Consider the following 27,687-nt stretch of genomic DNA (forward strand, 5'->3'; position numbering starts at 1 on the left):
CTACCCTACTGGACAGGGCAATTCTAGACGATAATGATTTGTAATGACAAGTTATGGTCCCACACTTTTCTTTTGCTGTTGTTGTTTTTAAACAAACATGGGCTTACAGGAAAGTTGAAGTATGATTAGAAACACTTTTTATTTTTATTTTTTTAAGGCTTGGAGAGTCAGTCGACGATCCGATGCCCCAACTTCTTCCAAACACTTCTGTGTGTGTGTTTCCCACAACCAACCACAGTATAACTGTCAAAATCAGGATATTTCATTGCATTACCAAATAATCCTCAGGCCTCATTCACCAACTGTCCCAACGATACCTTTTAGAGCACAGGTACAGTTCCAAATCACACATTGCCTTTAGCTGTCCCATCTCTTAGGTCTTAATCTTTCCCTGACTTTAATTACCTTGACTCTTATGAAGATCACCAGCCAGCCACTTTTAAAATGGATCTTGGTTTGGATTTGCCTGGTGTTCCTCTTTTTTTTTTTTTTTTTTTATGTTCCTCTTTTAAAAAAAGAAAATAAAGAAAGAAAGAAAAAGAAGGATTTATTTATTTATTCATGAGAGACACACACAGAGAGAGAAGCAGAGACACAGGCAGAGGGAAAAGCAGGCTCCATGCAGGGAGCCCAATGTGGGACTCGATCCTAGAACCCTGGGATCATGCCCTGAGCCAAAGGCAGACACTCAACCACTGAGCCACCCAGGCGCTTGCCTAGTGTTCCTCTTGATGTAATCTGGGTTACCATCCTTGGAAAGGGATCACAGAGGGAGGCTGTGTTCGCCTCGTGTCCTATGAGGTGGTACATGACTGAAGTTTGTCCCATTACCAATGATGTTGGTGTGGATCCCTTGATGGAAAAGCACCAGCCTTCTCCCCTGGGAAATTACCCTCCACCCCTTTGCATTTAAGAAAAATTGTGTGGGAAGGTGCTCTTTTTGTTTGAGATAAGAAAGTGAGTATTTTAAATGAAAAAAAAAAATCACAACAGATGACCACCATATTTTTAGGAGTTCATATTTCTCTTAGCAGCCTGTATAGGCCAATCTCTTGTCAGATTTACCCCTAACTATTTTGCATTGTGATGCTATTGTAATCGGCTTCCACTTACTTGTTGCTAAATCGTATGCAGCACTGTATTGTATATAGAAATACAACGGATTTTTGTACATTGATCTTATATTCAGCAACACTGCTAATCATCCTTGTTAGTTCTAGTGGCTTTTTTTTTTTTTTTTTGGTAGAATCCATAGGATTCTTCATAAAGATGATCATGTTGTCATAAAGGAGTTTAACTTTTCTGTCTGGATGCCCTTTATATCTTTTTCTTGCCTTCTTACACTGGCTAGAACTTCCAGTACACACTGAATAGAACTTGTCCCCCGTGTGGCCAGTGAGAGCCCATTTAAATTGGCCTGTGTGTCCTTCTAACACACCAGAGTTGTTCTTTTTTTTTTCACCACTGTCATCCTTGGAACACTTTCTCATTCTCTGGTACATACCGCCCAGCCCTAGAATCAGGCATTTCTTCAGAGGCCTGGTTTCTTTTTTAAAAATTTATTCATGAGAGACACACAGAGAGAGGCAGAGACACAGGCAGAGGGAGAAGCAGGCTCCCTGCGGGGAGCCGGATGCGGGACCCGATCCCAGGACTCCGGGATGGTGACCTGACCAAAGGCAGATGCTCAACCACTGAGCCACCCAGGCATCCCAGGAGCCTGGTTTCTTTTCATGGAAAATAACATGTAGAAGTCTTGATTTGGGTGCTAGATAATCTCTCTGCCATTAGGATGCCACTGTCCCTAGGTCTCTCAGTATCATACACAACACACAAACACACATACACACCACAGAGCTCACATCAATCCCTCTCTGACTCCTCACCGCTGAGTGGGTTCCCTTCAGTGTCCTCTCCTCCCATACTTCCAAGTCCTTTGTCCAGCAATAAGCCTAGTCCCCATTTCCCATGTTTTAATTTGATTGGTCTCCCGGATGTAACCTTCACTGCACTTCTCCACCCCCAAGTGGATCCTCCTCACCCCACCTGAACCCAGGTGCTCCCACACTGGACTGTCCTTGTCACCCTCATCACTGTTGGACCAACCCCACCCAGGCCAGCCCCAAATATTTGGGCTGTGACTCTGTGCCAGGCTGTCCTCTGTGGGGACTCTTGTCAGCAGGCCCAGGCCTGTCACGTGTGCTGTGATGACTCCCCATGGGACGGGCTCTGAAACCCACTCTCCTCACCCCACATTAGGGCAGCCTCCCACCCCCCACTACTGGCTTCAGCTCTGAGTTGTTCTGGAAGGAAAGCAAGGAGCAGGGTTACATTCCTCCATCTTCGACTCTGGTCTGGACATGCCTGCACCTTTGCCATTGTGTCTCAGTGACTGACAACCATACAGGGTGGGAAAAGTTTCAGCAACTTTTTCTTTTATTCAGCTTTATTACACAGAATTAGAGATTGTTGTGATATTTATTTATTTATTTATTTGTGATTTTTTATTTAATTTGGGATTCTGATTAGAAAAAGAACAGTGAAAATTATGCCTTATAAACATTGCATTATTACTACCATCATTGTGATATGGCTTAACATTGATTGTAGAGGGAAAAAAATAAGAATTAAGGCAATAACCACATGTGCAAACCAAGCACAATACCCTGACACAGTCCTTAGTAAAAAGCTCTTTTGGTTAGGTGATGGTTGATATTGCTGCATGCAGATCAGTCATTGAAGGATATGCTTCATTTATTTAGAAAATCTCTCTTACTGGCCCAATGTAGCATTTACACTCTGCTACAGCTCTAGACAGGCAGAGGCCAATCCCGAATTCCTTGTGGGGGTAGAGGGTGGGGGCAGGTAGGTGTTTTCTGTTTTGGAAAAGCCAAATAACCTTTACATCCAAATGGTTTCCTATTGCCTTAGCAGTTATGTTGAATCTTGAACACTGCGAGAGATCAAAATCAAATAACTTCTCAGTCCGGATGACGGCCTTCTTGATTCAGGTTTGGTTGTTCTTGCTCTAGAAAAAAACCAGCGAAGAGCTCCCGCAGGAAGTCTTCCCTCTGGGGGCACAACACCACCTTCGACTGAGCCAGGGGAGCAGCAATACCTCCTCCGACTTTGACTTTAAGGAGCTGCTCCTGAGCGAGGAGGAGCCCGTGGAGGAGCCCATCATCGTTGGGGAGCCAGGTACCGGGGCACGGGCGGGTTGTCCTGCCCACGGGACAAGCCCCTCCCCATCCCGTTCTGGGTAAGGGGTGCCACTCGTTTGCCCTCTCTTACCTCAGTTCCTGTTCAGCAGCGAGCTGAACGACAGAGATGTCATTAACGGATATGGATGATACGGATGGAGTGTTCCCTCTGTTTTATCTCACTTCATCCTTAAAGTAGCCCAATGACGTAGGAGCCATTCTCCCATTTTACAAAGACCCTGAGAGTCACTTAGTGACCCACCTGGGTAAGTGACAGAGCCAGGCCTTGACTGAGCCTCAAAGAGTGTCTCGGCACACCCCGTCCCGTACCCCAGTGCTGTGGACCGGGAAAGCAGACCTGGGTATTTCTTATCCCTTATGGGACACGTGCATGGATGGCCCATGCACACATCTGAATGAGTTAAAAACAGGACAGGATCTCTCCAGCTCAGGCAGATAGGAGAGCAGAACTAGAGCCTCCCTGATTATTTCTTTTTAATCTTATCAGCTGTTTCTCATTAAAAAAAAAATCAGGGTAGCCCGGGTGGCTCAGCAGTTTAGTGCCGCCTTCAGCCCAGGGTCTGTTCCTGGAGACCCGGGATGGAGTCCGGCTCCCTGCATGGAGCCTGCTTCTCCCTCTGCCTGTGTCTCTGCCTCTCTCTCTCTCTCTCTCTCTCTCTCTGTCTCTTATGAATAAATAAATAAATAAAATATTTTAAAAAATCAATGTAGTCCATACGCAAGAAGGCACCTTCCTGTTCACTCACTATTTGTGTCTAAAAAGTATCTATAAAATTTATTTCCTTCTTGGAATATATTAAAGGTAATTAATACACACTACCTTTAAAATGCGATCCTTTCTACAGAACATGTTGAAACCAACGCATAGAAGATTCACGAACAGGAGACACCGTGGGTCGCGCTTCTGAGCCGTCACCCATGGGAAGCTTTTTCGTTGTCTTTTCCATCCTGTCTCATGAGGTTGGAAACCAGCCTCGCCGGACAGCACCTGCAAGGTGGCCTCCGCAGCCACTGTATGAACCTGGTGATGCTTGCTCCGTCCCCAGGAGTCCCCCCAGAGGAGCCTGATGCACAGCCCGCGGGAGGAGCCGAGCCCGCCTTCCTGGACCGGATCCAGCGGCTGAGCACCGAGGAGGGGACAGTGGGGAGGACGGAGTCTGAGGGGAGCGACGAGGCGGAAGAGGACAGACAACACCTGGTGGTTCTGGACCCCGACCACGTAAGGACCCCCAACACCTGCCCGCCTGCTGCCCAGGCTTGCCTCTGCCCGCGCCCCCACTTTGTCCCTCCGTTGGGGCCGCTGCTCCTTGAGGTGCCCCCTCCTTTCGGTCTTATTCGCCCAGAGTCAGCCGTCCTCGACCTCGGCGCTGCCGTCGTGGGGACCCGGTCACTCCCTGGGGAGGGACCGTCCTGGGCGGCACCCCGGCTCCTCCTGCCAGACGCCAGGAGTGCCCCTGCCCCTTAGCCGTGACATCCTGGATGTGGGCTGGGGGCACAGTCACCCCACTCACAGCCGCGGCTCTGAGGGCACCTACTGGGTTCCCTCACTCCACCCCTCTGGCGAGCTGCCGATTGGCAGGCAATCCTGCTTGGGTGAGCCCTGCTGGAAAGCTGGTGCTGCCCATGGTGCGGAAAAGCTGGGCGGTCCTCTGGGAACGGAGGCTTGGGGCCCCTTGACCCCTCGTCCTTGAGGTCAGGGGCATCCAGGACCACCACTCCAGCTCGGGGCCCCTCGCCCACCCTCGGCCCTGGGGTCGGGGGCACCCAGGACCACCACTCCAGCTCGCCCGGAGTATTTTTTGCCAAAATACTCATTCAGGTCTTCAGTGCATGGGACGGGACCATGGTGTCCTTGGTCTGGCTGCCAGGGCAAGTCCTGGGCAGAGGTGGGGAGCCTGGACGTCCTTCCTGTCGCCCCAGGGAGAGCTCTAGTGACTCAGGCCACGCGTGCATGGCCCGACCGTAACCAGGCTTGCTTCCCCGTTGTGCCAGCCGCTGATGGTGAGGTTCCAGGCTGCCCTGAAGAACTACCTGAACCGCCAGATAGAGAAGCTGAAGCTGGAACTTCGAGAGCTGGTGCGCGTCCGTCTGTCCAGCCCATCTGTCCCACCCGCCCCCGCCCCGCTGGGCGTGTGCCCGCTTCCCATGACCGGGCTGTCTCTCTGCTGCAGAGCTTGGCCACCAAGCAGAGCCGAGGGCAGCGGCAGGAGCTGGGGGTGGATCTGTACGGGGTCCAGCAGCACCTGGCCCGCCTGCAGATGCAGCTGGAGAAGAGCCACGACCTGCACTCGATCGCCGCGCGCGCCCGGCGGCAGAAGGAGGCCGAGCTGCAGGCCGCGCGGCTGCTCTACACCCGGACCTGTGAGGCGGCCGACGGCGAGCGCCGGAAGCGTAAGGCTGGGCATCCCGTGGGCCGCAGCCACCGGCGGAGGGGCCCTGCAAGGCACCCCGTGTGTGACCACAGGGCCCCGAGGCGCAGGGCGTGGGCGCCTCCCGGGGGGCGGGGGGAGTTCCGTGGTTCCGTGGGAGAGGAGGCGCCGTGGTTAGGAAGCAGCCGATGTGGAAACCCGAGAGGCAAAGGGGGAAGAGGCTGGGGGGCCGCTGGGCGTGGGCAGGTTTGAAGAGGTGGGAACCTGGGGGGAGGCCGGTCCCAAGCACACGGCCCGGGGGGATGCCCTGGGACGACGCCCCTGCACCTGCCGGGCAGTGGCCGCCCTGAGCCGCCGCTTGCTGGCTCTGCTGTGAGCGTTTCCGTCTGTGGGTTTCTTTACGTTCTAAGTTTCTCCATCAAAGACGTGATCATCACAGTGAGGCAGCAACCAACACAGACCCAGACGAAGACTGAATCACACGGACGCCCCAAGAGTGGCTGCAGAGAAAGGATCCTGACCCTGAGAGATGCAGAACTTTCTGGATTGACAGAGTCGGGCTAAGTGCTCGTTTACCAAGCATCCTCCCTGATGTCCGCCAGTCACAGAAAATACTGAGAAGAGAAGAACGCGACCACTTTCGTGGGGACGCAGGAAAGAGTCACGTGTGCTCCGGATGGGACAGGACACACAGGCCCACACGCCCTCCGCGCCAGCGGCCCTCAGTGGAGGCGGTGAATGTGGCCGGGGCTTCTGGAGAGATGCAAACATCCTCTTGGGCGTCGTGTCCTTTCTGGAGATCACCGGGACACAGGAAGCCGTTCAACCAGCAAGGATTCCAGAAACATCACGCTTCCTCCCTTCTGAGCACTAGGGAATTTGGCGCTGCCACCGCCCTGCCCCTCGGGCTTTGCCACTGGAGAATGTCCTCGACCGCCCGCCTCACCTGGGAGGGGGTCACCGAACCTTCACATCAAAATGTGAGTGCTCGGCAGCACCTCCAGACTCGGGGGATGGGGCTGGATAGACAGAGCGGACGTGTCCAGGGGCACGAGCCTGATGCCAAAAACAGACGGGAGTGCGAGCGTGCGCCGGGTGGTGTTCTGTGTGAGACTTTCAAAGATGTCACATCAGTAAAATGAGAGCAAACTGTCAGGGGAAAAGGATACTTGGAATTAAAAAATATAACCATCTTTCCAAAACGAACAAAAAAAAAGATCACTTAACAGACAAAGCAATATTGCCGAAAATCAAACATGTGAACCGAGAGGCCAGTTTGAGGAATCCTTCCCCAAATTCAGAGCAAAAACTGCAATGGGTGGGACTTTTTGAGGAGGAGAAGACGTGGAAGTCAGACCTGGGACTATCGACACGCATCAGGCGGAAGTCCCGGGAAATCAGGGGCCCACGGATGGCAGCAGAGAACATTTCTGCCCGAGTTCAGGAAAGGTGGGTCTTCAAATATAAAGACATACAGAAGGCCCGACAGCTGAAAAACAGAATAAATGTGCCTAGACACAGCGGGTGAGATTTTAAAAATTCCAAAGCGAAAGGGAAAAAAATGCTGTCGGCCTCCAGGCCGGACAGAACCAGACTCCAACAGGCGGAAAGCAACCCGCTGGCCCTGGCACGGGCCCAGGGGGACGCGGCCACCGGGGCACACACAGCCCGGCCCACAGCTCCCATTCAGCTGCTGTTCGAAGGAAGTGCCAGGATCTTTTGTTTCTTGCCCTGGTCTTGTTTTCTTTTTTTTAAGCTTTGCGGGTTATCCTAATGGGCAGTTGGGGCTGAGACTCACGGATCTCAAACATCGGTGACAAGGTGGCGATGCTCGGGACATAAGGGAAGAGGACAGAGTCCCGTCCACATGGAGATCATTGACCAGCCGGGATTAATGGCAAAGGGGAGTCCCCGTATCAGAGCTCCTGGCCGCGAGGAAAGCACTCCGGTAAGACCCATGACCTTCGCACAGTTTTCATCAACAAGAAAATAAGACTTTCTACTCGGAAGCCTGAAAAAGGACAAGTAAACTAAAAGAAATGGGAACGAGGAGTTAATAAAGCAAAATAGCAGAAACTGGTACCAAAAAAAAACCAAAACCAAAAACAAAACAAAGAGTTGACCTGAGAGAGAAAAATAAAAATACTCAGTTTTTGAAACGACCAGCAAACTGAGTAAACCTGTGGCACGCCTGACAAAGAACAAAAAGGGGTGTAGCACAAGCAGCAAACCCCGGGAATGAGGACAAATCAGAGGCATTACTGCGTTTTTATTTCAAGAAGGCCACGCTCTGCACTGGTTTCATTATTGAAGACATTGGAAACGTTGTCAGGCCTCTATCTGCCCAGAAAGCACTAGTCTGTACCTCACGGAGGAGTCCTCCCCGCTACCCGCAAAAGGAACAGACGCCCCCTGTGCTGCTCAACCCTGGGTGGGGGGGAATCTGGGAAACCTCTCAGGCTCGATTTACAATGCTTAGGTTAGGATAAACCCTCCCTGCAAAGGCGACAGCCTCAAACACAGCAGTCTCCACCCCGTGAGGCATGAAAATCCTAAATAAAATAGTAGCAGACTGAGTTTGGCCACATTTATTAAAAGAAAAATGCCCAGCAGTCAAGAAGAAGGGCTTCCCTGCAGAATTCAAGCATCCTTTGAAATTAAGAAGCCTGCTAATTTGACACATTATATCAATAAGTCTGAGGCGAGAGTGGAACAAAGGATTTTCGGGGTGGACGGGGAACGGGTGTTTGCTACCACTTCCCAAACTAGTTCTCTATCGTGTTTTGAGACACGAACAAGAAACACTGGAGAAGGTGTTAGGACGGAGACGGGGACGCTGTCAGCACCCCCTGGGTCCTGCTTAAGGGGCTCCGGCAAGCAAAATAAATGAGGTGTGGATTTGGGACGTGAAATTCCCACCGTCTACCAATCGTAGATTGTTCATCTAAAAGATTAAAAAAAAAAAGGGCAGTAATAGAAACGGTAAAGAAATCCATTAAGTAGTTGAATGCCAGATCTAGCACTCTCTCCTATCCCAGTAATATCCAGTTAAGAACCAGACTGTTGTTAAGAGTCTCATCCACCACGGTTATAACAACCATAACATAGGTAGAATAGATCTAACAAGGAGTGAGCAGAGAAAAAACGATAACATTTCACTAAGGGACGTAGAACAGATTTCAATGAATAAAGCTCCCGTGTTACTGGGAGGAAAGCCACCCCGTATGCAGGTGGTCCCTGCCATCCCGATTAACAGGCCGTTCTGTGCCACTCCAGTTAAAGTCCACGATGTGTTGTTTGTGGTGAACTTAAATTTATTTGACACAGTAATTTGTTTATTCATGTTCAAGGAGTAATCATTCAAAATTTGAGAGCTCCAGGATTGGAATCCCTTTCTTCCTCCTCCACAGAGGCGGATTATTGGTTCTTGTGTGTTTCTTCTTTTTTTTTCCTTGTGTGTTTCTTTAAAGGTGTTTTTGCGTGTAAAAGCAAAGTTACAAGGGCATCTTCTCTAAAAAAAAAAAAAAAAAATCAAATACCTGCATGTCACACCCACTACTCGTCACTGACCGAGGCGTGCTACAGAAGACTCGGTTTAAATATATAAAATGCTCTCCATTCGCCACAAATTGATTTCAAAGTTGCCTTGGAAGAGTAAATGCACAAGAATACCCAAGAAAAATTTGAAAAGGGAAGATAATGAAGGAAAATTGTCCTATCGGGTATCAAAACACGGTATCAGTCGGCAGCAATAAAATCAGGACGGCACTGAAGGAAAAAAAAACAAAAAAAAAACAGGCATTCGGATCAATGGTGGAGAGCAGAGGATACCAGGAAACTCACGTGGGAATTTAGCTATTTACTGCAAATTATATATATGTACAGACTGCCTTTTTAAACCACTATATATTTTTTTTGACTGTTCGGTCTCCTGAAAATAAATACCCAGACCCCTATTTCACACTGTACAAAATACAGTCAGCTACCAAAAATAAGTAAGTAAATAAATAAAGTAAAATCTGCTACTATGAATATTTAAGGAAATCACAGAAACGTTAGAAGAATACGGAAGATTGTTGTGTTTTTGTTTTGGTTTTTTAAAATAATTTTGGGGCGAGGCAGGTCTCCAGAAGCGTGATGTGAAAGTACGGAGGCCAGAGTGGAGGAGTTTGACAGTGTTGCTCCTATGAAAACATAAAAACATATCAAGAAGCACGACAAAGTCAGAAGACAAACACAAATTGGGGCAGGGGGGACCCCACTGGCACATCAGTGACAACCTCCATGTGTTCTGTGTCATGGTTCCGTTGCCGGGAAATAAATTCCCACAGACTTCGAGGCTTGAAACAAGCGGGTGTATCTGGGCGCTCACACGGCTCGAGGTCAGAGGTCTGGCTGGGCCCCCCGCCCCCCGTGGGCATCCCGAGGCTGCACCCTAAGTGCTGGTTGGCTGGTTCTCTTGTGAACACCCGGGAAAATCCAACTCCGGGCTCGTTCATGTCGTTGACAGAATTCAGCTCCTTGCAGCTGCAGGACCGAAGTCCTGCTTCCTCATGGGCTGTCGGGGTGGGGGCGGCTCTCAGCTCCTGGAGACTGTCTGGCCCCTTCCCTCTCCAAGCCAGCTTTGCAGACAATTCCCCTCTTAGAGGATCCCGTTCACCCTGCCAATCTCCCTCACTTCCTTTTTTGACACTCTGCTTCTGGAGGGCTCGCCTGCTTAGGCCAGGCCCACCTGGCAACTTCCCCTGGGACGAATAACGCGACATGGTCGCGGGGGGAGGGGTGGGGTGGGGCTCAGCAGGACCCGAAGGCCACGGGAGCCATTCTCAAGTTCCGTTCCCCTGCCTTTACTGCGTCAAGACTTCTTCGACGCCGAGCAAGGAGAGACGAGCGTCCCAGTAGCAGTGTGTGCGGGGACTTGGAGGAGGGACAAACACGGTCATTAAAACAGTAAAACCAGGTTCAACTCCACTGATCTGAGAAGAATGCAAACATAAACAAACGTTGGGAATACGGACTTGTAGTTACTCAACCAGCCACCGAAGCAAAGCAGGTGGAACTCAGGGCCCCGGGGGGCAGCAGGGCTCCCGCACGTTTCAGGAGGCTGGGTGCGGTGCTCGGTCAGCGCGGGCGGCCGTCGGGGCCAAGGGGGGCCGAGGTCCAGGCGTGGGCAGCGCGCCGGTTCCTCCCGAGGCCTCTCTCCTGGGCTTCCCGCCGCCGCCACCTTCTCCCTGTGGCCGCATCTGTGTCCTGATCGCCTGTCCTCGTGAGGACACCAGCCGAGAGGGGTTAGCCCCCCTCACGTGACCTCACTTTACGGTTATTATCTCTGTAGAGACCCCATCTCCAAAAGCAGTCCTCGCCGCGGCCTGCCCGGGCCAACCCGAGGCCTCCCGCGCCCTCCCTCGCTCTCCCTGGCGCCTCCCCCCACCCCCATAGTTCCTACCCATGCAGGACCCAGAGACTTCTCCCTCGGTGGGATTTTTACAGTCCCCTCAGGTGCAAAATAATGTGTTTCAGGGTTAAGCTGCAACCCTTCGAGGACACCTGCCACCCAGCACGGTGAATTTATATATTTGTAGAATATATTCTACAAATATTCTACAAATCCGTCTTCTGCGTGGGCCAATCCACTTAGAAAGGAACGCTCCATGCGAGGGAGCAAACTGCTGTCGCTGGAGGGTTAGCTTCCCGAATGAATGGGTAATCTGGCCTTCTAACTCCATCTCCTGTGAGTTTTGTTAAAAGGAGTCAGTTCCTCGGAGTGGGGTCCCCTCCAAGCAGTGCATGGAAATCTGCCGTCTGGCTCTGAGTCGGGGAGTGGGTAGTGCCGGGCCTACGAGGACAGCTTGGGTGCTCCCGGCCTGCGCCCCATGTGGCCATTTCCATATGGGGGGGACCTCTGGCGGAGCCCTGCACCCCCTCCGGCGGGTTTCCCCTCAGGATGTAGGGCTCTACCTAAGACTGCCAACCACTGAGCGGTAAGAAATCTGTAAAATTTAGCACGGGGCCTCCCAGCCTCCGGGTCTCAGCAGGGCCTTGGACCCCAGGGGCGCCTCGGACACGGGGGGCAGTGAGGCGCTGGTTGCTCTTGCTGGCCGTGGATTGCCTACGTTTTTGTCTCTCCAATTAGACTGTAGGGCTTCGATGGCAAAGTCGGGGTCGTGGTGGCTTAGGAGCGGGTTCCCAGGCTCGGCCCACAAGGCAGGAGGGGAGCGTGCGGGGGGGCCCCGGGCCCCGTGGCCACGTGCAAGGTGCTGAGCAGCCGTCGTCCCCGTCCTCCCCCCACAGTGGCGGCTCTGCAAGCCGAGCTGGAGAGGCTGGCTCTGCACCTCTTCTACATGCAGAACATAGACCAGGACGTGCGCGACGACATCCGCGTCATGAAGCAAGTGGTGAAGAAGTCAGAGGTGGCGCGCACGCGGGCCGAGGTGGAGAAGCAGCAGCAGGTATTGTGCAGATTCGATGCAGGTGCAGCCACCACCAAACCCTCCGTTTCCCGAAAGCCCCTTTGCTCTGCCTCCCGCGTGAATTACCGCAGCCCCCGGGGTCTCTGGCGGGGGTCGGGGTTGGTGGGGGCGGATCCTGGAGCGGCCCGTGGTCTCGCTCCCCAGGACCTTCACGTGGACCAGCTCACCACCAAAGCCAACCAGCTGCAGGAGCAGATCGCCCTGCTGGAGGCTCAGAGCTACGCGCAGGCCGAGGACACACGGGCTCTCAGGAAAGCCGTGAGCGAGGTAGGAGAGCAGCCGCCTAGTGCCCGCCTCGCGGCGCCGGCCCAGAGCACCCCAGGGCCAGGTGCATGGCTGACGCCCTGCACCCCACTCAGCCCGCCCGCTCCCCCATGGCCGCGTGTCTCCCTGACGATGCTGAGCCCGGGGCCGCCGGCGGATGGGAGGGACTCGGTGCAGCGTCGTGGTCAGAGGCCCACGCTAGGAAGCAACGTTGCCGGGCCTTTGTTGTTTGTTTATGTAAATCTGTGAACGACTGTCTGCAGTCATGTGTCCAGAACAAAGCAAAGGAAACAAGCCGCTGTTATTGGGGAAAAGAAAATGCTTGAACAAAGGGACAGGCACACCTTGGTTCATAGGGGAGAGCGGCCCAGGCTCTCCAGCCTGTGCACCTAGAGTGTGTTCTGTTTTATTTTTTTGAAATATTTTATTTATTCATGAGACCCAGAGAGAGAGAGGCAGAGACACAGGCAGAGAGAGAAGCAGGCTCCTCACAGGGAGCCCGACGTGGGACTCGATCCCGGGACCCCAGTGTCACGCCCTGAGCTGAAGGCAGACGCTCAACCACTGAGCCACCCTGGGGCCCCTCTAGAGTGTGTTCTAATCAGAATCTCGGGGAGGGGTGAGAGGCGGTTTTTAATTAGCAGAGAGACTCTTAGGTTTATCTGAAGCATAAATTCAGGGGAATGGACAGGAATCGTTTGGGAAGGGAAGTTCATGACACGTTTTTGCCCGGAACTGAGGGGTTTCCTGAGACATGGGACTTCGTGTGCCAAAGCCAGCAGAGCCCCGGACACACCCGGGTGGAGGGTCACCCTCGCATTGCCCCACCAAACATTACCTGCTACTAAGCCCTGGCAGGTAAAGTAATGTGTTCCCGGAGTCGGGGGACAGACTGGCAGGCCATGGTGGCCCATGAGTGGAGCCCTGGAGGAAGCAAACGTTTACATAAAACTCGAGTGGGTTATAAATTAGCGGAGAGCAAGCGAATCGTGCACAATGCAGGAGGGACGTTTGGTTAATCATTTGGGGGAAAATTAAACCTTTTCCTCATACCAGACACTAAAATAAATTCCAGATGGGATCAAGAATTTAAATGGGGAAAATGTACTGGAAGAAAAGAAAAAAATATATTTTTTAAAATCCGGAGCGGCAGAGGCTTTTGTAAGCACAGTCCCGAGAGCAGACCCTCTAACAGAGCAGACGGGGAGGGTGAGGCACACGGACCATGGCGCCTGCGGGTCAAGGGCACCAGCAACAAAACGAAAAGATGGGAGACCCACCAGGGAAAGACAGGCTGGTGGGGGGGAGAGATTGTGCAAAACAGTGAGAAGCCCCCCAAGCCCTGTTCTACTGTGTGCCTGATGGACATCCACACAATGCTGTAACATTTCCTCTCCTGACCTCCTTCCGGGCCTCCTGCCCCCTCCCTGCTGGGGGTGTCCCCCCCACCAAGGCAGGGCCGCCCTGTGTTCTCTCCACTTTGCCTTCCTGCACCTGACACAGCAGGTGCGCCACAGACATCCGTGAACCAACGGATGAGGAACCGCTGAGAGCAAGGGCCTGGCAGGGACCGATCCTACCAGGCTCGCCAAGAGGAAGCAGCGACAGAGGGGTGGCCCTTCCCTGCAGCCTCCCACCCCACCCAAAAACTCCGCAGCCCCTCCCAAATACCACCTGGGCTTCATCCCAAGGAAACTACTGAAGATGCACACAAGTAAAAATGTCGCACATTCAAAACCCCACAAGTGGGACGCCTGGGTGGCTCAGGGGTTGAGCGCCTGCCTTCAGCTCAGGGTGTGATCCCGGGGTCCCTGGATCGAGTCTCGCATTGGGCTTCCCCATGGAGCCTGCTTCTCCCTCCGCCTGTGTCTCTGCCTCTCTCTGTGTCTCTCATGAATAAATAAGTAGTCTTAAAAAAAAAAAAAAAAAAAAAAACCCTCTCTCCACTGCAGGCCTGCACAGAGATCGATGCCATTAACATGGAGAAGAGGCGCATCCTGCAGCAGTGGGCCACCTGCCTGGTGGGCATGAAGCATCGCGACGAGGCCCACAGAACCATCCAGGAGGCGCTCAGGTATGGGCGCACCTGCACCCCGGAGGGGCCGGGGGCTCAGGGCGGCAGGTACATACCGCTGGGCCCCCACATCCTCCCAGGTGGGCCTCCCAGGTGGGGCCCATCCCACTGGACCTGCTGGGACAAAGGGCTGTACCTGCAGCCCTGCAACCCCGCTTCGACGCCCAGAGCTCCCTGTCGTTCACCAACATTCAAGGCTTCTGAAGTCTTTTCAAACTTTCCGTGGTACCAGGAGCAGCAGAGCTCTCTGATCAGGCTTCCTGGGAGGATTAGGGGAAAGAGTGTGAGGAGGAGAGAGGGGTATTTACGTCTGGGAGAGAAAGGTCTCCCTCCGCTTTGCTTTCCACCCCATGCGTGTGGAAACCCTCCCTGGGCGATTGTTCCGCGACGCCTGCCACCGGGACCCTGACCTAAACTCCCTGCAGTGGGGGGGAAGGAAGAGGACCCTCCTGCAGACCCCTCGCTCCCTTCTGTGTGGCTTGGGCTGTCAGGGACAGGGGGTCCGGGGCCCAGCGCTGCCCTAAGTTCCCAACCCCCCCGAGTGATGGGGCCCCAGGTGCGGCGCCAGGAGGTCGCACCCCTCGCCCCGCGCCTACCCGGGGAGGACAGGGAGGAGCAGTGCACGAACCGCTTGTCAGCTCCACAGCACGGGGCCCGGGGGTTGACAGTAGGAGACACTTTCCGTTTTGGGCCTAATGATTAGGAAAAAAAACAAAAAACAAAACAAAAAAAACGAGACGCGCACACTGCAGGGCTCCTGGCTTGGCTCGTTGGCTGTCGTGCCCTGGAGATCTTTCCAAATCTGAGCATGGAGACTGCTGGTTCCTCCCTCTCCTGGTGCCGCCGGGCTGCGTCTGGGCGGCGGGTGGGTGACCCACACCTGCTTCACTGGTGCTGTGGCGTGTATCTACATCCAGGATTATTGTGTTTTATGTCATGCTCCATCATTATCCTCTCTGTCGAGCCTGAAGTTCTGGGGGAAGTACATGCTCAGATCTGCAGGTAGTACTATCCCAGGAGGCTGCTACCGCGTCAGCCCACGGTGGCGTTCCAGAGCCCAGGGAGAGCTCGGCATGTTACACGTTTGGACTGCACCCATCTGACTAATGTGAAAAAAAATCATGTTTTTGAGCACTCTTGTCTTTTACTCTCTTTTTTTTATTTTTTATTTTAATTTTTTAAGATGTTTATTTTTAAGTAATACTATACACCTAACGTGGGGCTCAAACTCATGACCCCAAGATCAAGAGTCACATGCTGGGGATCCCTGGGTGGCTCAGCGGTTTGGCACCTGCCTTTGGCCCAGGGCATGATCCTGGAGTCCCGGGATCCAATCCCACGTCGGGCTCCCGGCATGGAGCCTGCTTCTCCCTCTGCCTGTGTCTCTGCCTCTCTCTCTCTCTGATATACATAAATAAAATCTTAAAAAAAAAAAAGAAAAAAGAAAAGAGTCACATGCTGTAAGGACTGGGCCGGCCAGCCACCTCCTGAAATACCATGTTTTTATTTTATTTATTTTATTTTATTTATTAATTATTTAATTTATTTATTCATGAGAGACACACAGAGAGAGAGGACCCCAGGATCCTGCCCTGGGCTGAAGGCGGCGCTAAACCGCTGAGCCACCCGGGCTGCCCAATACCATGTTTTTAGAATACATGGGCATGGTAGGTTGGGAGGATAGCTTAGTCAAATAGTGCTCACGCGTGCACGCACACACACCACAGCCCTAACGAGTAGCCGCTGTCTGGTCCAGCTGTCCCTCCTATAACCACACGCGGCCCCAGAGGATGAGGTCCATCTTCAAGACACGTTCCCCCGTGGGACACCGTGAGAGCTGCGAACTGTAACTGCAGAGACGCACCATCTGTGTCCGCATAGGGCTGAAGGAGGCGATCTGAGCAGTTTAACCGAAGGTCAGGCCGTCCCAAAACAGAATCCCGCCGCACTTACGCCAGGCCGGCTCAGCGGCTGCAGGAAATGGCAAATACCAGCCCGTAGCGTAGAGTCCGTTTTGGAAGATGCAGGAAGGTCGTGGCGTCCTGGCTGATGGCCGGGTCGCCCGGTGTGAGGCCAGCAACCCTGTCGTGGTCTGGGCGTGGCGGGACCCTTTACCCTGGGGAGTCCCCGGGTCCAGAAGCCAGGGTTTGCCATCGTGTCTCGAGTGCATCTGTGTCCTCGGGGTCAGTTCACAGGAATGGAGCTTAGCAGAGGCTGACTTGAGAGTGAGAATGCCAAGGTCCGGCGTCCACTGGGAAATGTGAGCACCGAGGGACTGATGTTTGACCCTTGACCAGCAGAGTCTCACCCATGGGAAGGAGCACAGGGCCGGGGACAAGCGGGTCGCTGCTCAGGGAATGTCGGGGCCCCAGGCCCCGCCGACCTCCTGCGTCTCCCCAGAGCACCCGCAGTCCATCCACGCACTTGCCTTTGGCCGCTCCTGCCTCGACGGGCCCCTGCCTTCCCCCGCCCACCCGTCCTCCCTTCTGACACCCGTGTGACTTTTCCTGATAACATGACGCCCTCAATCAGGTTCCAGCCAAATTCTGCTCTTCCTCTTCTTGGGGACAATCTCTGCATCGACGCCGAGTCTACAGTTTAACTCTTAGAAGATCCGATCTCCCGGTGCTTGGGCAGGGGCACCGCAATATTGCCCCGTGGGTCTCATCCACGAGCTGCACGTTTGGCCGAAAGTTGGAGCGTTTCCTGTCTGTGCCTGCCTGCTGGGCCACCGCGCACTGTCATGAAAACACGGGGGAGGTCGACCCGTGTGGCTCGGTCTCGTTACCAGGCCCACAGCACCTGCTGCAGGAGGGCTGGAGCCTTGGCCTCTACGCCGTCCACACTCCTTTGCTTTCATTCCCGCAGAGGGACGGGCGGCAGAGGCGCTCTCCTGACAGCCTGGGGTGGGGTCCGGCGGCAGGTCAGGTGTGGAGCTCAGAGCCAAGCAATAATAATGGGATTTGACAGCCCCGTGCTCAGCTGCGCCTGGCGTGGCCCCGCAGGCCCTTGGAGGGCGGCTCTCTCATGACCTGGATTTGCCAGAAGAGGAGGGAGCAGTGGAAAGGCGTGTGGTGTGAGCAGACGTGGGCCCTGGCACAGCGGCCCCACCGGGCCTCCCTCGGCTGGGGTCTGGCAGGTGGCACCGCATCCCTGCCGAGGATAACCCGGGGCCACGGCGCAGACAGCATCCATTCAAGATGTGCCCCCAGACGAAGGGGTGCGGCGAGGCCTTCCGGGACTGCTCTAACGCCACACTCCATCGCGCTGGGGGAGGCCGAGAGGCCAGCTGTCCAGCAGGGCTCGTGGAGGCCGGTCGGAACACCCCACTGATCTGGACCCAGCGGCCCCGGGGAAAGCCCGTATGTGACCTCTGGACCGGTGGTCACTTTAAAGACACTTTAAAGGGACACCTGGGTGGCTCAGCGGTTGAGCATCTGCCTTCAGCTCAGGCCGTGACCCCACAGTCCCGGGATCGAGTCCCACGTCAGGGTCCCCGCAGGGAGCCTGCTTCTCCCCCTGCCTGTGTCTCTGCCTCTCTCTCTGTGTCTCTCAGGGATAAATAAAACCTTAAAAAAATATAAAGACACTTTAAAGACCATGGCTAGCCATTGAGTGTTTGCAACGTGAGGGACGAAGTTCCAGCCACAGGTGAATAATCATGGTTGAGACCACAGTAAAAACCAGAAGTCATATTTTCAAAGGAAACATCTCTCAAAAGAGGCAGAAACCACAGACCATACGGGGCTTAGCCTCGGGAGGGGTGGCCGCCAGCTACACCTTACACTCCCTCGGGGCGGGGGGCACACCTGGGTCTCCTGGCGCCCTGCCGGCAGACTTGTCTTACTTCCCGAAGGGAAATGCAGGGACGGCCTGGTGCAGAGCCCCCTGCCCCGGGATGTTGGGCTGCAGCAGAGATGCCTCCAGACCCCCAAGCAGATTCCCTCTGAAACCCTTGAAGGGATCAGGCCCAGGCAAACGGGCCGTGCTCTAGATTGCACCGGTGTCGTTCTGTTGTGTTGGTTTTTTTCTATAGTTGTCTGTTAATCAAGTAAGTTTTTGAAGTATGTTTTTAATTTTAATTTTTTCTAAAGATTTTATTAAATCATGAAAGACACACAGAGAGAGAGAGAGAGAGAGAGAGAGAGGCAGAGACACAGGCAGAGGGAGAAGCAGGCTCCATGCAGGGAGCCTGACACGGGACTGGATCTTGGCTCTCCAGGATCATGCCCTGGGCCAAAGGCAGCGCTAAACTGCTGAGCCACCCTGGCTGCCAAATTTTAATTTTTTTAAATTATTATTACTTGTCCAGTAGGCTCTACACCCAGCATGGAGCCCAGGGCAGGGCTTGTTTTTCAACATGGCGGCTGGAGTATCCAAGGTCTCCATGGGTTGTCTTTCATGTCTAGGGCAAGATAAGACCTTTTCCAGAAACTCTTTCTAATCTCTCTTGAGCTTAATCCCACCGAGTTTCATCCCTACCACCCCATAGGAACCATGATAAATCATATACTGACTCCATTGTATGGACGCCCAGCGTGGAGCCCAACGTGGGGGTTCAGACTCACGACCCTGAGGTCAAGACCTGAGCTGACTGAGACCAAGAGTCAACCCACTGAGCCACCCAAGCACCCCGTTAAAGCTTGTTTTTTGCTTTTTTTAAAAAAATAACTTTTATCGAGGATCAGTAATCACATTCCAGGAAACGTGAAAAACAAAGAGAACGGTTTACAACACCACTGTCCTCTTCCTTTGGTGACAATGGCAATTTATTAGCATTTTGGGCACTCACAGGCATCTCTTCTCCCTTGCGTATGTCTCGCCGCGTGTTCAGACTTCTGTCGTGCAATTTGTGACTGCGTCTCTTTAAATTGGACGTCTTATTTTTATTGTCGGATTTTAGACATTTATAAGGCTGCTACTTCCTAAAAAAGAAAATGAGTAGCGTTTCATTTTTAGTTGGGTTTATTGAGGCAAATTTATGTACAAATTTCTTATGTATAAAAGTTCTCCTTCAGTGCACAGCTTTGTGAGTTTGGCAAATGGACGGAGGCAAGTACCCCCGTGCCCACCGCAGAATGGGCCGCTTCCTCCATCCCAAAGCCAGCATCCTCTCCCCACCTCCGGCCACTCGGCGAACGCCCCTCCAGCCCTGTCCTTTCCAGGATGTCCTGCAAATGGAATCACGCGGCCTGCAGCTTTTCCCGTCTGGCTTCTTCCACTCAGCTCGCTGCTTCCGAGTTTCATCCCCACGTGGGATGTTGCAAGATCAGTTTGTCTCCTGTTCTTGCTGAAGAGCACGCCACTGTGTTCCTCAGGTCCCCAGTTGACAGACCTCCCATTGCTTCCAGTTTGGGGGTGTCATGGGGAGAGCTATGGTGACAGCATGTACCGGTCTCGGCGTGCACGTGTGAGTCCATTTCTCCTGGGCGAACGCCCAGGCATGGGATTGCTGGTTAGCGCATATTTTACATGATAACAAACCGCCAGTGCATTTTCCAATTTGGTTTGTTCCATTTTGCATTTCCCCTCCGCCCCACAGCAGTGGGCGAGATTCCCAGTTACTCCCCCGTCCTCACCAACACTTGGTATTGTCAATCATTCTAATTTTAGCCATTAAATTCAGCCATTAGTAGCTGAATCGTGGTATCACACGGAGTTTAAATTTGCATTTCTAACGCAAATGACTAATGATGTTGAGCATCTTCTCAGGCTTATCTGCCACCCATATCCCTTCTTTTGCTCATTTTTAAACTGAGTGGTTCATCTTACTGAGTTACAAGACTTGATGTGTTCTTAGATACAAGTCCTCTCTTTTCTCCCAGTCTGTGGCTTTGTCTTCTCACTCTCACAACGGTGACTTTGGAAGAGCAGAGACTCTAAATGTTGATGAAGCCGATTAATTAGGGTTTTTTTTTCATAGCTCATGCTTTTTATGTCCTCTCCAAGAAATCTTTGCCTGACCCATCATGAAGTTTCCTTCTTCTGTCTTCTGCTAAGCTCTTCCATGTGGGTACGTGGCCCTCCCATGGTTATGTCTGTCACGACATGAGACCCAAGGTCAGTCTGTTTGTGTGCCTGTCTCCAGCAGCCCCAGCACCACTCTCCATTGAAATACCATGTCACCTTTGTCAAATATCAATTAGTCATGTGTGTGTGTGCGTGTTGGTGTGCCTATCTGTGGACTCCTTGTTGTGTCCCATCCATCTATCTGTTGTTTCACCAATACCACATAGTCCTGATAGCCATAGCCTTATAGAAAGCCTTAAACTTGGGTAGTGGGAGTCCTTGCACTTCTCTTGCAAAGTTCTTTGGGCTATTTGAGGTCCTGTAGATTTCCATATAAATTTTAGAAGTAGTTTGTCAATTTCTGGGGAAAAAAAAAATATATATATATACTTCCTGGGATTGTAATTGGAATTGTGTTGAGTCCATAGATGTGCTTGGGGAGAATTAACACCTTAACAATATTGAATCTTCTGCTTAATAAACATGGCATATCTCCCCGGTATCTTTTAAAAACTATGTACAGATGTTTATTGCTACACTTGAAATTTAAAAAAAAAAGGCCAAAAAACTGGGAAGAGCCTAATTGTGTATCATGAGGGTGCTTAAATTATGGCAGGGTCATCACTGAGACCTGGTCATTGAGAAGAACCGAGGCGATTCCTGTGTGCGCTGCTATTGAATATTTCTCAGATAACACAAGACGAAGTAAGGTGCAGAAGAGGATCTACTAAACTGCTATTCGTAGCTGTTTCACAGACATTATAATGCTTAAGGAAGCATGAAATAGATCTGGAAAGACGTCGAAGAAATAGCTGGTTGCCTGGGAAGAGATTTGAAGGCCTGGGTATAGACGTGAGAAAAATGTGGAAGGTGTTATTCCGGTTCAAGGGAGAAAGCATTTTCTGATATTTTGAGTGAGAACTTAGTCGAAGGGTAGGATACTACAGGTGGAGAAAGGGCTGTGTGTAGCACAGCAGCAGGACGTCTCAGAATGAAGGGAAACAATATCTCACACACAAACAAAAATTCTGCTTCCATCACCCAGCACCATCATCCAGCACCGTATGTTTGACTTGACATTAGTGACAGGTACTTGCACAGCCAGTGCCCAGAGGGGAAATGACACGTGGTGCACTGTGGCCATGGGGCGTGCTGCTTGAGTGCCCTGAGCTCCAGTGCTCACGTGAAACTGGCATAGCACCCTCCCTTTCCAGGATTGCTCTCCTGACCAGTGACAGTGGGTGGATCAGGCCCCCCGGGGACAGTGCCTCAGCCCCCTGGCCCTTCACCCTTACCCTGTCTTAGAAGAGTCTTGGACTCAAAATGGGCAATGACTCTGCCAATGTGCTAGGAGATTGGCTACTAGCAAGAGTTGGCCTCCCATTTGTCCTCCATTGGGCGAGGTCCCCCCCACCTGGCACAGCCACGGGCTTGGGCGCTCTGATGCCCCAGCTTCGCTCTCTCCATCCCGGCAGCGAGTGCCAGCACCAGATCATGTCCATCGACGGTGAGATCGAGGCCTACAAGAAATCCATCATGAAGGAGGAAGAGAAGAACGAGAAGCTGGCAAGCATCCTGAACCGCGAGGAGACGGAAACCCACCTGATGCAGAAACTGACCACGCAGTGCCTGACCAAGCTGGAGGCGCTGCAGAACGAGTTCAACACCTACCGCCTGGCACTGCAGGCCACGGAGGACGCGCTGGGCAAGGCCCAAGTGGTACGACCGGGTCCCCCAGCCCGCGGGGCGTGTCCCTGCGGCCTCCCCCCCAGCGCCCGCCTGTCCCTTCCTTTCCAGGAGTGCACGGCCACCACGGGCGAGCTGCAGTCCGTCCACCAGGCCATCCAGCACGAGCTAGAGCTGAGGAGGAGGATGGACGCCTCCATCGTGGAGAAGCTGCAGGAGCACATGACCTCCAACAAGATGACCAAGTACTTCCACCAGCTCATCCTGAAGCTCCAGAAGGAAAAGACCAACCTGGTACGTGCCCGGTCGCACTACGGCCGCAGGGGCCGAGCGCCTGGGTGGCGGGCAGAGAGGCAGCGCTCAAACCCAACAGAGCGCACTCAGAGGAAGCCGGGTGAGCGAGGGGCCCTCAGCGTGTCTGCTCACTTTTCACTTTGTGCTAGTTGTAGAAGCAAGCACTTCTGTTGTAGAAAACCTGGAAATACAGAGGCACAAAGAGGAAAATAAGACATCTATGATCCCACCGTCCAGAGATAACCTCCCCTAACAGTTGAGTATATTTCCTTCTGGAACTTTTCCTGAACACACACGCTCATCCTCACGCACGCGACCGAATATGTGCACACACAAGGTCACGCGCAAACACACATGCATATAAACATCCCATCCTGATGCACACGTGAGCCAATGCACACATGCAAACACACTTGTACTCACACACTCGTGCAAACACACACAAACACATGGATTGCACACACCTTAAACCACATAGGGCTCTTTTCATGTATTGGTTTTAAGTCTATTCTAATTCATTTTCATTAATTTTACTGAAATAACATACAGAGAAAAGTGCGCAGATAGTAAGTGTAGGACTCCACAAATTTTCTCACGGTGTAGATACTGTTTTATTTTACTTTGAACACAACATTTTCCATGAAATGGTCCTCAAATACCTACACTTTCTGCATGACATCTCATCATACAAATGTATGTATTTTGCCTAAAAATTCTCACTTCAAGTTGTTTATAGATCTTAAACATCATAAACAACTCGGCACTGAGCATGCCGGCCATATACCTTTGTCCACACTTCGGAGGAGCAGCTGCTACATCAGAAACCCTGGTCAAAGGGTAGGGGAGGCGGAGCCTGTGTCCCGCTGAGCCTGGCCATCCTGGCTTGGGCAGCCCCCCACCCCTCCCCGCAACCGGAGTCCTCTCCTGCTCTCCCAGGGGTCTTGCTTCACTCTGAGCTGTGGTCGGGGGTCCCTGTGTCCTTCAAAAAAGCAGTTCCTTATGTGAATCCTTCCTTCTTTGCTTCTTCTGGCGGTGTGACCCCCTCTGGCGTCCCCTGCCTCAGTGGGCCCTCTTGAGGACCCCATGGAGGCCTAGAGCACACCCCAGCAGACAGCCTGCCCCACGGGCCCCCTCAAGTCTCAGGAGGAGCAGTGGCCCATTCGGCCTGCTTGCGTGCAGCAGCAGTGCCACAGACGTATTTCCTTGCTCTCCAGCCCACTGGAAGCTTCCATCTGAGGGGTGAGAGATGCAGGGGACGTGGGACACTCCCAGCCTTAGGGTGAGAGCGTGAGTCCTGTTCCCACATGATCCTGGCCTTTGCCTGCCCTCTTTCCTCATATGAGACACCTGGCAGGCTTTGGGGTAAATCTAACGTTCATCCCAATGAGAGCACAGTGGCTGGGGCGCCGGAGGCAGTGCCCCTAAATGCCAGCGATCGATCGCCACCGTTGGCAGGTGGATACTGGCCAGGTGGAGGCCCAGCTGGTGGGGCTCACCTGTCCTCCCGGGAGGGTGGGACTGCTGTCTACCTGGGCACAGCCTGAGGCGTCCCATCCCCTCCCTCCCCTGGAGGGCAGCTTGCTCCTGGCCTGGGTATAGCAAGGAAGCGGGAAGACAGGGCTGTACTCAGCTGGGTCCCCCTGGGAGGTCCTGTCTGATGCTGGGGGCGTCCCACACATCCTTTCTCTGGGATGTGGGGGCAAGACTACCTGCGGGCAGCAAAACTAGGGACCCGGGCTGTACCGGAGAAGCTAAGGAGCACAATGTGTGCGAAGTAAGCCACCGGCCCTTCCACCAGGCTGTGCCTGGGGGCCACCAGCCTCCTGGTCAGTGGTACACACGAGACCGCCGACATCCAGCGGAGGGCAGTAAAGACTCTCGGTCCCACAAATTCATTTATCATGACTGCCCGAGAGGCAAGTCCGGCTCTTTAAAGGGGGGGCTCTTTTTCCAAACTGCTCAACCCCCACCCCCCCAGAATCTGGAGCTGGGGTCCAGGCACGGGCCGCCCATGGGTCTACAGGTCAGCTCAGGACAAGCACTGACGTTCCAGGAGAGGCCAGGGTGGTCTCAATGAGAGTGGGCAGTCCAGGAGCAGAGGGGCGCAGTCCCAGGCAGGGGCGTGTCCGGCTGGTGACCCAAAAGAGGCTCAGGAATGGGAGCCCTGTAGGGCAGCAAGCACAGGGGAGGGGGGGGGAACCCCCGTGAAGACCCGGCCATCCCACAAGGTCCTGGCGAAGAAAGAGACAGGTGGCTTCGCCTGAGCTCCTAGGGCCGCAGGGCTCAGGAGCCTTAGCACGGGAAGCGGGGTGACCGAGACCCTGGAAGCTCCTGCTCCTGGCGGAAAACCGAGGAATGCTGGGTGTCCTGCCGAGTCACTCATGGTGGCTGGTCAGAGAGGGCAGGGCCTTGGGGCAGAGCTGAGACGACCCTGGGGACGGGGAGCTGGCGGGAGCCAGGGGCCAGGAGAGAGCTGAGGACTTGCATGGGCAAGAGCTGGTGGTTGGGACGGTAGGGTCGGGGCAGGCCCAGAGCCCGCGCAAAGACCCCACTTCCAAAGGGGCCTGAGCGGCTGTGCCTGCTGCGGCTCCCTCTCTGGTTCTCACACATATCCTCGCAGTAAACCCTCCGTCCGTCACGGGAGGGATCAAGTGAATCCTGAGAGCCACCACGAGAGGCAGGGGGGTGCTGGTCAAGACGTTTAAGACAGCGGGCGTGCCCTGAGAAGCCTTCAGCCGCTCAGCCATGGCTGAAGCCCCCACCCCCCAGAACCCAGGGTTGGCAAGAGCCCAGGGTCGGGGGCCTCCACCTGGGTGGCAGGTGACACCCCAGTGAGAGTCCTTATTTCCACGACCATGTCTGACTTTTCAGCTAAAGGACACTTTTTTTTTCTGTCCCACCGAGTACAAACTAGAGGTGGTTGTGTTCGCCACGGCATTTCTTAGAACAGGAGTGCTGGAATAGGTCGTAAGCCCGCAGGCGGAGGAATGGGTGTCCTTCACCGGGACCCACCCGCTGTCCCGGCCGGCCCCTGGGCACCGAATCCAGAACCGTGGGACAGGACGAAGGAGGAGTGCTGACAACTCTGACCTCCTCCCTATGTTACAGACAGAATGGAGTATTACGCAGCCATCGAAAATGACATGAGCACAGAGGTCAAGACTTAGCTAATCAGGGGGCACCTGGGTGGCTCAGGTGGTTAGGTGTCTGCTTTCGGCTCTGATCGTGATCTCAGGGTTCTGGAATCGAGCCCCACATCGGGCTCCCCACTTCTCCCTCTGCGTGTGCTCTCTCTTCCTCTCTCTCAAATAAATAAATAAATAAAACCTCTCTTTTAAAAAAAAGATTTAGCTAATTAAAAAGTGGCTTACAAACTTACATGCAGAGTGTGGTCCTGTCTCTGGTTTTGGGAGGAAGATGGAGGGGAGGTTTATATGTAAAGGCTGTAAGGGAGGATAGGCTGACCGTGTGGCAGACGCTCAAGGAAATGACAGGCCGGGCCTGTCCCCTAGAGCCCCAGCCCACCCACCCAGCCCTGCCCAGGGAAAAAGGAATGTCCAGACATGTTTCCTTCTGCTAATTCAGGTGACACATCTTTCCAAAATCGACGGCGACATAGCTCAGACCACCCTCAACATCACAAACACCAACTGCAGGCTGGACATGCACCAGAAGACGCTGGGCGAGCTGGACAAGGAGGTGAAAAAGGTCAACGACCTCATCACCAACAGCGAGAACGAGATCTCCAGGCGCACCATCCTCATCGAGAGGAAGCAGGGCCTCATCAACTTCTTCAACAAGCAGCTGGAGCAGATGGTCTCTGAGCTGGGGGTAAGACGGGGGGCTGCTTGGCGGTTGTGCCCGGCCACCTCGGGAACCCCTTACACTCAGAAATGAGTGCCCTTGGTGGGGGGCACTCCTTTCCCGGCCCCTTCAGCGGGTGACGTGGCACCAGCGCGGAACGCTCCAAGCCGGGCGAACCTTCTTGGTCGAGGTCCAGAGAGTCAATATTTGGGGCCAGACGGTCTCTGCCGAAGCTACTCACCCCTGCTGTCCAGGCCAGAAAGGCTGGTGATATGTAAACGGATGTGTTTGACTAAGCCGTACCTGTTGCCCCTGAAATTTGACCATATGACTTTCTGCGGACACAAAATTTTCTTTTTTTGTCTTGTCACTCAAAGGCAGTGGGTGGGGCGTGGCCCGCTGACCGCTGCTCTGAGTGAAGTGGTCTGATGAGTTTGAGGCCTGAAGTCCTATAGGAGACCCAGGTGTCCCTCGCATGCCCCCCCACCCCCAGGGGCTCCAGGTCTAGGCGTAAGATGGCCCGCTGGGGCACGCTCTCAGGTAGACCCGAACACCGGAGAGCCCTCGCAAAGCCGCAGCCCGAGTGGGAGCCGAGGGAGTCAAGACCCCGGCCCTGGACCACCTGCTCATAAAACCTCCAAAGCCCCTTTGGGGTAACGGAGGCCCTGCCAGCCCTGCCCTTGGCCCCTCAAGGCTGCGGCACGGGGGAGAGGGGGCCACAGGGTCTCCCACAGGGAGCCGGGGGGCATCCGGGGAGGGGGGGAGCCCTGGTGCCCCCGAGGAAATGCCCCCAGGCATCGTACAGATGCGTGACCTCAGGGCTCCTGGCCCTCCTGGCCCTCCCGGAAAGCACACCTTGGAAAACAAGGAGGCTCGTTTTGCTTTTTCGGGGACCATCACTTTTAGGGGGAAGAAGTGGGGCCCCTGGATCTTGAAATCAAGAGGCTGACGAAGCTGATGGAAGAACACAACAGCAACGTGACGCAGGCCCAGGTGACGTGGCTCCGCCTGCAGCAGGAGATGGTGAAGGCCACTCAGGAGCGGGAGGCACAGCTGGTGGCCCTGGACACGTTCAGGAAGGAGGTGCACATCCTGGAGCAGAAGAAGCTGCGGGTAGAGAGTAAGCATGGGGCGCGAGCAGGGACTCCTGCGGCTCAGCCCCGGGAGGGGGGTCCCGGCCCTCCACCAGGCCCCAAAAGCCAGCCATAGGCTCGCAACCCCCTTCATAAACATGAGCCCGTTGCCCCGTCGCCGGCACGGGAAATACCGAGGACACGTACCGGGCTTGCTAAGTGCACGGAGTAAAGGTGTAAAGGTGCCCCCGGGGCAAGGAGCATGGAAGGCCTGCCGTCCTGCCGAAGACGGGGCAGCCTGGCTGGGGGTGCAGACGTGCGGAAGCAACTCCGGGCTCATCCCCCTGCTCGGTCACACGGGGGACACCTCGCATCCCAAACTCAGGGCTGTGGGAAGAGAGTCTTTCTTCCTCTGCAGCTGAA

General features: G+C 53.9%; 1 protein-coding gene across 1 annotated transcript in view; it reads left to right on the plus strand.

Moving 5' to 3' along the window:
• CCDC40 (coiled-coil domain 40 molecular ruler complex subunit) overlaps window positions 1-27,687 on the plus strand; it is a 40,036-nt gene that overhangs the window by 2,983 nt on the left and 9,366 nt on the right. The window contains exons 4-14 of the mRNA XM_072781892.1: window positions 3,033-3,198; window positions 4,268-4,440; window positions 5,214-5,297; window positions 5,393-5,612; window positions 11,882-12,039; window positions 12,205-12,327; window positions 14,277-14,398; window positions 21,883-22,126; window positions 22,205-22,387; window positions 25,973-26,218; window positions 27,098-27,311. Of these exons, the coding sequence (XP_072637993.1) occupies window positions 3,033-3,198; window positions 4,268-4,440; window positions 5,214-5,297; window positions 5,393-5,612; window positions 11,882-12,039; window positions 12,205-12,327; window positions 14,277-14,398; window positions 21,883-22,126; window positions 22,205-22,387; window positions 25,973-26,218; window positions 27,098-27,311 (1,933 nt within the window). The remainder of the gene's footprint in view (window positions 1-3,032; window positions 3,199-4,267; window positions 4,441-5,213; window positions 5,298-5,392; window positions 5,613-11,881; window positions 12,040-12,204; window positions 12,328-14,276; window positions 14,399-21,882; window positions 22,127-22,204; window positions 22,388-25,972; window positions 26,219-27,097; window positions 27,312-27,687) is intronic.

The sequence above is a fragment of the Canis lupus genome, chromosome 16, assembly GCF_048164855.1.
Source record: "Canis lupus baileyi chromosome 16, mCanLup2.hap1, whole genome shotgun sequence".
Classification (NCBI taxonomy): domain Eukaryota; kingdom Metazoa; phylum Chordata; class Mammalia; order Carnivora; family Canidae; genus Canis; species Canis lupus.